The sequence below is a fragment of the Pteropus alecto genome, unplaced genomic scaffold, assembly GCF_000325575.1.
Source record: "Pteropus alecto unplaced genomic scaffold, ASM32557v1 scaffold23, whole genome shotgun sequence".
NCBI classification, from domain to species: Eukaryota; Metazoa; Chordata; class Mammalia; order Chiroptera; family Pteropodidae; genus Pteropus; species Pteropus alecto.
In genome coordinates this window covers 4332875-4341322 of record NW_006435837.1, presented here as the reverse complement: position 1 = coordinate 4341322, position 8448 = coordinate 4332875, and the positions used below count along the sequence as shown (strand labels likewise).

The following is an 8448-nucleotide window of genomic DNA, read 5'->3' as shown; positions in this document are numbered from 1 at the left end:
TGCCAACTCAGTCCCTAGACAAGGAAAAGAAAATACAAACTTGTTATTTAAATCATACATCTATTCATTTCTATTTGCCTATTAAGTGAATAAAGGGTAACGGGCTTGGTTAATATATTTCTTAAAGAGTAAAAAGAAAGACCTTTGGCTTAAAGTCCCCTCCCCACCTCAGACTCTAAGGGCCCTGCCTGGTTTAACACAATTTCTGCTTAACAATGGGCTGATGACCCTTATCAATAGCCAGAGGATCTGAGTCACCAGGGCAATTATCAGGATTTGAGGGAGGGAGCCTTTTTCCAAAGAAAGGAGGGAAGAAAACTTAACTAGTTTTATTGAAAATTCAGATTAACACTACAAGAGATGTCCCATTTCATTTCTTGCTAAAAGATTAAGAATTTTACAAGTGATGTGTCTCATTTTGGCCACAGACATCAGGCTATAGACCCCTGTTTCGAGGAATACCAGAGGTAATGCAGCAGGGTGAGCCCGAAGAGGTATCTGTCTTCCATGCTCATGTCTACACAGTCCAAGGAAGAAGAATCAGACCTGCCTACCTAACTTTAACTTTTGGGGGCAGGAGTGTGTTACCAGCTGAATGACTATGGGTTCTAGATTTGGATTCCCTAGGGCCAGAGCTAGGGCAAGAATTTCTCATAAAAGCAGAATTTTCTCTAGGAAAAGCTGAATTTCTAGCATGAGAAACCACCCTATTCACATCTAGAATGCCAAAGGTGGAATCGAGGTCAAGGTAGCTGAACCAAGGTGTGGGAGTTAATAGAGATGCACTTTGAAATAAAATAATGAATTAGAGCAACTTGGGGAGACTCGGCTACGCTTGGAGGGTGTTTGGTAGCTGAGGTTAACTTGGCTCCAAGGGCCATCTTTTGTTCTTTCCTTGTATTTTCACCTTGGGAAATGAAAAGTGGTTAGGATGAAAAGAACTGAGAGACATTAAACACGTTCACCCTCCAGTTCTCCCCCCTCACCCCACTTCCACACGCGCACAGTCAAAACCTTTTAGCAGAAGCCTTAGAAACCTTTCCTTTTGTGAATTATAAGTGAGTGCCAATGATGAGTCACTATTTTATGTTTATGCCTTAAAATCTTCTGAATCTATGTATATATTGGTAGGGACAGTTTCAAGCTGTGTTTTTCGTGGCAAGAACCACCTTTTCGGTAGTTCGTGTCAGTGACTATGGCATCCTTGGGTCTTCCTGAATGCTGCAGAAACCCCTCGCCTTTTTAGCCTTTCAGGCCTCAGAGAGAACCATTTCTTCAGAGACTTCTTTAGCACACTAAATGCATTTCTAATGCTGACAGAGGGCAGGAAATGAAAGAAGCTTAAGTTTTCCCAAATAATGGAAAATCTCCAAATCATTTTTATCAGCTTTGCAGCCAGCCAGAGATGTCCTCAAAGGCATATACACTGTTTAAAAACTTATTTCCCTCTCTGACTTTAAGCGGGTGATGACAGTCTAGGTTGGGCAGTGTGTGGGAGTAGTAAGTGGCACCTGGCCTTAACAGCTCTTGTTTTGGTAAGAATGAAAATGAGCTGACACTCTTCTTTTTCTTTTCTTTTTTATCTTGTTACTTGAGGGAGAAAAACAGTTTCGAAATAACTTGCTTAATAATTATTATTTTATATATAAAAATTCTAATAGCAATTTTTTTTCTAATAACCAAAGAACACTGGAACAATTCTCATTTCTTGTCATCATGATCTTAACATTTTCTTTAAAAATGGATGCATAAGTACTACCCATTTTCTGGTTTAATAAAAGATTTATAATCAAAGAGCCTGCATCTGTGCACAAAATGATGGACTAATAATGATTTTTGGGTATTAATTTTTTAAAGGACTCTGGCTTAGAAATATTCATTCATTCAGTCATTCAGCATTTATCAAACCTGCTCTGTGAAAGGCACTGTCCAGGTACCAGAGATTCAAGTAGTGTTTAGAAAGAAAAATATCCAGGGAGCTTAGAGTCTAGCAGAAATATACTCAAGTCTGGTGCTTTTTAGTTTGCAGCGAATCTTTTATATGGACTCTTGTTTGTTGTATAATAAATTAACTGAGGGGGGCTGAGAACCAGATGCCTTTGAAGAGATATAGCTTTATTTATTTATTTTTCTGGGAAAAAATCAAGATTGAAATGTATCACTTTATTGTTGAATCAGTGTTTGTTGCCTACTCAATGCCCAGCTCTTATGTATTCATAAAAAGGGGTAGAAAAAATAGCATAATGATGGAAGTGAAGCCTAAGGAAGACAGCTAGTGCCTGCATCAAATCCCCCAAAGGGTGCCCTTTAATTCAGATTCCCAAGGCCCCCAAGACTGCTTGAATCCAGTACTGGCAGTGAAGCCTGGGAGTCCGCATATTTGAATTCCCTCCTCTGGGAAGTCTGGTGAGACTCATGCTGGAGAGCACTAATGTAGGTGCTTGAAGAAAGTCAGCAGGACTAGATGAAGTGCTTCGAAGCCTGACGAAGGCTCTAGCAGATGTGTTCTCATAGGCACCGCAGATACCCTTGGAGAAATTCCTGAGTATGAAGAGAAGGCAATGTGTAAATAGTGCCCCAATTTCAAAGAAGAGAAAAGAGCAGATGCCAAAAGCCACAGCCATATGAGCCTGACATGACCTCTGGAAAAATTTTGCTCCAAACAGATGGATTCAAAGCATTTAGAGGAAAATGTGATGCTCACTAGGCGTCACCATGGGTTTGCTAGAACATTATCTCTATTAGAGATTGTCAAACTTTACTGCATGTTAGAATCATCTGGGGAGCTTTAAAAAATCCTGATGCCCGACCCCACCCAATATCAATTTCATCAGAATCTCTGGGGATGGGACTCAGTCTTCACTATTTGTTGAGCCCCCAGAGATTCTGATTTAATGAAGTGCTGTCTGAGCATTGGGAGTTTTAAAAGCTCCCAGGTGATGCTAATATGCAACAAAGCTTGACAATCAATTTGTCTAGGCAAGTTGCATAACTTCCTTGTATTTTGTGTAAATTCTAGGTAGTTTTAAAGGTCTCTCCCACCTTTAAACTTCAATGATTCTGTTATTAAAAATCATCCCAAACTGATTTTCTTCCTTCCTTTCTTCCATCCTCCCTCCCTTTTCTCTTCCACTCTTATTCTGCTGTTGGGATAGACTGGAATGTCAAGGTGTCAAAGTATATACCCTAATTTCATTGAAATATTTAGCAAAATATTTAGCAAAATAAAGTACATCTCATAGATAAATGAGATGATAGCTATGATGGGTGAATTTACCACCTAACTGCACAAATGTGCTCAGAGGGTGTGAATGTAATGGATCTGTGGTAATCCTCGAGAATGGTTTGGAGTGGAATGCCACAGGGGTTTGTGTTGCCCCTGGAGCTGACCTTATTAATATTTTATATCCATTATGTAGATAATAAAGATATGAAAGAAATGCCTACCAAATTTGCAAATAACCCAAAGTTTAGGAGGGTTAATTAATTCGATACATAAAAGAATCAGTCCTAGGTCAGATCAGAATATCTGTTTATTAAGGTTACTGTTTTAAAACTATTTCCATAATTCAAATATTTTGCTCATTTGAATTTCTCCCTTTTTTAAGTTGAGTTGAAATTTCAAAGCTTTTAGTGTAGTGCTAATGGGAAAATAGACATGCCCTGTAGGGTCCCGGATCAGTTGTTCTCTGACTGTACCTATCTGGAAATGCAGATATATTAGATCAGGATGGTTTGGAGCATCACAAAACGAAGAAAATGTGGGGATTAAAAAGAATACTTTTACTCCCACCTTCTAGGTTCTAGCTGGGCCGATAATCAAATTAACAGAGACAGATTAATAGGAGAAAAATCAAATTTTAATACATGTGTGTGGGGAATTGACATAAGCATGAAAATCCCAAAGACAGTGAGTTAAAATTGAGTATGTATGTCATTTTGAATAAAATTGAGTATGTATGTCATTTTGAATAAAGGAGAAAGAGGGGTAGGGGTCTGAGATTTCAAAGGAAGTAGGCAATTTACAGGTAGTTGAGGAAGAGGGGAAAATACACGGCAGGTAAATTTTTGCTAGGCAACCCAGAAACAGTGGGATATACAGGGGTCTAGTATACAGGCTTCTGCTGAAGTCTTCCTGTCTAGGGTGGTTATGCAAAGATTCCCTTCCTGGAGCAGGTGTTTTCTATTTGAATCTCTTAGGAGAGAGGGGAGGGTCAGAGGGTATTTCTGAGTCTTTTGTTCCTTAATTACCAGCTTAACAATCAATATCCCCAAAAGCAAAACTTGTGGTCCCCTTCAGAAACATCACCCAAAAAAACCTTGAGGAAAGGAATTTTGTTGCAAACTCCCAGAGAGTGATTGTGGAAGATCAGTGTAGCAGTTTCATGTCACTCTTTGGAAGGGCTGGTGAGCTAGCAGACTTGGCGGGGTCTCAAAAATACCTGGAGAACAGAAAAAGTTGAAAATCACATGATATCACTTATATGTGGGATATAAACCTAAAAGCAACAAATGAACAGGACAAACAAACAGAGACTCATGGACATGGACAATAGACTAGTGGTTACCAGAGGAGAGGCGGAGGGGAATATGGGGGGAGGTAGACAGGGTAAAGGGGGTCAAATATGTGGTGATAGAAAGAAATCTAACTATGAGAGGTGAACAGACAGTGTAAATATATATATGCCTTATTATTAAAGTGTACAGCTGAAACTTACTGGATTTCATTAACCTATGTCACCATAAAAAAAAAAAATTAAATAGTGGTTTACTTAAAAAGAAAAAACCTGAAGAGCTTGCTTAAAAAGGGACTCCTACGGATTGTGATGCCTTAGTCAGGGGGCATGGAGCCTCCTTTTTTTTAAAACAAGTGCCCCAGCTGATTCTGAGAAATATTGTCAAAGAATTCACTTTGATTTGAATTTTGGCATAGTTGTCTAAATATGTTGTTTTTGTCTCATAGTCTCCAATTTGTGTTTTTCAAAGCCCAGATAGATTTAATTATTTTGAGTTGAAAACCCAAACCATAAAATTATGTCAGTCATATCCCATTCTCTATATTTGAGTTAGAAAATTGTACGCTCTTACATTTCCATTTCTTTTCATTTTTAATGCTTTATTTTCTGCATTCCGTGATCTGACCGAGACACAAAGAAAATACAATTTACGTGCAACAGAAAAGTAATCTGTAGCTGCTCTGTTGCTGTTGCTGTGTTGTGGAAAATAAACCAGGGTTAGATTATGTCTGATCACTTACTTTCCACATCACATGATGAGCAGCAGTTGAGAAGAAGCATAAAATGAATCCTGCCGAGCAGCCCTTAGATACCTTGTTAACGTGCTTTCCTCTCTCCCTCCTGTGTCTTCCCCATCAGGATCTATGAAGTGGTTCAGCTAGGAGTGATTCCCCACAGCATAAAGAGAGGCACTGTTCACGCTGTTTTGGAATGAGAAATTGACTCGTGAACACACACAATCTAGAAGACATGGGCTGTAATACTTCATCTTCAACGAGAACCAAGAGATCTGAGAATGGTGAGTGCTAGGAATGTGCCTGTCTTCCTGAATGAAAAGGGAAGAGTGAGCCTGGTTACCTCTCCGCCTTTCTCATTTACTCACACGGTTGATTCTGGAGATGCCCTGTGTGATATCGCACAAGGCAATCACTTGAACTGAAGGCTAAATATTGGTATAATATTGGAAGCTTCCTTTAGGAAGATGTAGTTTTTAATTTGTTATGTACCATAAAGTATTATCTAAGAGATATTTTGTTTGATTTGATTTCAGTTGGAAGTGAACCAATATAAAATCACAATTTAAAACTCAGTGGCAGGGAACAAGCAAGACTCTATAAATTTATATCTGTTTATTTAGTATGCTTATAAATAGCTATATTCATAACTGTAACATTTAGTAGCATCGTTGAATTTTTATTAGATTTTATAACTCAGTCATCAGATTATTTTTTATAGCTATTCAACACAGAACTTCATGAGATTTGCCTCATGGTTTTAGAATATTCTAGGTAGAATTTGGGAAACACTAGATCAGCTGCTTCTCCCATAGTGTGTTTCTAAATAGATGACATGCCCCTTACTACCCCCATATAATTAGAGGCTTAAATATTTCCTTTATTTTGAACTGAGGTTCTTTCTCATAACTGTTAGAATCTAGTTGAAACTCACTTGAGTGTTTAAGGGACATAGTCTCCACAAGCAAATTAAATTAAAAACAAGCTGAGACAGTTATGTGAATGATTTGCTCTTAAACTCCATTCCTTTGTTATCTAGGTTATATAGATAATTTCCCCCAATTTCCATTCCAAATCTTGGTTTTGGGAGTTTACTAAGGCTTACTATGGAGAGTTTAGGATGCAGAGTGTTTCATACTAATTAGTGTGAATTTTCCTTTGGGAATCAAATGCTGTTCTTGCTCTTAGCTGACTTGTGCTGGTGAGTTAGCAAGTTAATCTCTGACAGCAGGGACTCGGGAGGTGCTCCAACTCTTTCAGATCTGTAAGCACATCATGAAATAAATCTTTCAAAAGCTCCAACTGAACTAATTTCATAGTAATAATTTATTATAAGACAGTGAAGAGAATATCTTTTTATGTCTAAGATTACCCAGAGTACTTTAAATTTAGCCAAATTTCTTAGATTACAAAAAAAAAAAAAAAGCCAAGCCCAACTTGTAAAAGTAATTTCTTTCTTTTTGAAGTCACTTTTCAACTTTTAAAATGTTGCATTTAAATGGAAATACCTTAGATTTTTGGATTGCTTTTTCTTTCAAATTATCCTTTATAAAATGGTTAATTTTACATTTAGTGAATTTCCCCTCAAATTATTTGAGGGGAAATTCATAAATGTAAAATTAACCATTTTATAAAGGATAATTCGGTGGCATTTGATATATTCACAGTGTTGTGTAACCACTTCTTCTATCTACTTCCATAATATTTCCAACACTTCAAAGTAAAACTCCTTATCCACTAAGCAGTTTCTCTTGATTTCCCTCATCCCCCAGCCCCTAGCAACCACCAATCTATACCTGTTCTCTATGAATTTATCTGTTCTGGACATGTCATATAAATGGAATAATGCACGATGTGATTGGCTTCTGTGTCTGGCTTTTGTGTCTGGCTTCTTTCACTTAGCATATTTTTGAGGTTCATCCATGTTGTAGCATGTATCAGTACTTTATTACTTTTTAAGGCTGAATAATATTCCATTGTATATGTATACCACTTTTGTTTATCCACTCATCTGTTGGTGGACATTTGGGTTGTTCCCACCTTTTTGGCTACTGTGAATAGTGCTCTATGAACGTGAGTGTATGTTTATTTGTTTAAGTCCCTATTTTCAGTTCTTTGGGGTATGTATCTAGAGTGGAAATGCAGGGTCATATAGTAATTCTATGTTTAACTTTTTGAGGAAATACCAAACTATTTTCCTGGATCACTTTTTAAAAATAGCAGCATTATTGTGATATAATTCACATCCTATATAATTCACCAGTTTAAAGTATATAATTCAGTGGTTTTTAGTATATTCACAGAACTGTACAACCATCACTACATTCAATTTTAGAACATTTTCATCCCCCCCACCAGAAACCCATTAGCAGTCACCCCAGCCCCCTTACCTTCTCAGCTCCAGGCAATCACTAATCCACTTTCTGTCTCTATAGATTCGGGCTATTCTGGACATTTCATATAAATGTAATCCAACAATATAGAGTCTTTTGTGTCTGACTTTTTTCACTTAGCATGATGATTTTGAAGTTCATCCATGTAGCACGAATCAGAATTTTGTTCCTTTTTATTGCTGAATAATATTCCATTGTATGGATATGCCACATTGTATTCATCTATTCATCAATTTATGGACATTTGGGTTGTTTCTACTTTTTTAGTATTGTGAACAATGCTTCTATGAACATTCATGTTGTTGTGTTCAACATGTTTTCAGTTCTCTTGGGTATATACCTAGGAGTAGAATTGCTGGTAGCTCAATGTTTAACATTTTGCAAAACTTCCAAACTGTTTTTTTCATTCTATATTCCCACTAACAATATGTGATGGTTCCAATTTCTCTACATCCTTGACAACATTTGTTATTGTCTGTCCTTTTGATCAGCAGTCCCTAACCTCTTTGGCACCAGGGACCAGTGCTCCTATGAGAATCTAATGCCTGATGATCTGAGGTGGAGCTGAGGCAATGATGGAGCTGGGGAGTAGCTGCAAGTACAGATGAAGCTCTGCTTGCTTGCCTGTCACTCACCTCCTGCTAGGCGGCCCGGTTCTTAACAGGCCACTGACTAGCACCAGTCTGTGGCCTGGAGGTTAGGGACCCCTGGTTTTGATTACACCCATCCTAGTGGGTATGAAGTGGTATTTCATTAGGGTTTTCGTTTGCATTTCCCCTATGGCTAATGATGTTGAGCATCTTT

General features: G+C 37.8%; 1 protein-coding gene across 9 annotated transcripts in view; it reads left to right on the top strand.

Moving 5' to 3' along the window:
* PPEF1 (protein phosphatase with EF-hand domain 1) overlaps positions 1–8448 on the top strand; it is a 106707-nt gene that overhangs the window by 24343 nt on the left and 73916 nt on the right. For all 9 annotated transcript variants that reach the window (XM_025046634.1, XM_025046632.1, XM_025046633.1 and 6 more), the window contains one exon: positions 5376–5535. In XM_025046634.1, the coding sequence (XP_024902402.1) occupies positions 5487–5535 (49 nt within the window). In that variant the 5' untranslated portion in view covers positions 5376–5486. The remainder of the gene's footprint in view (positions 1–5375; positions 5536–8448) is intronic.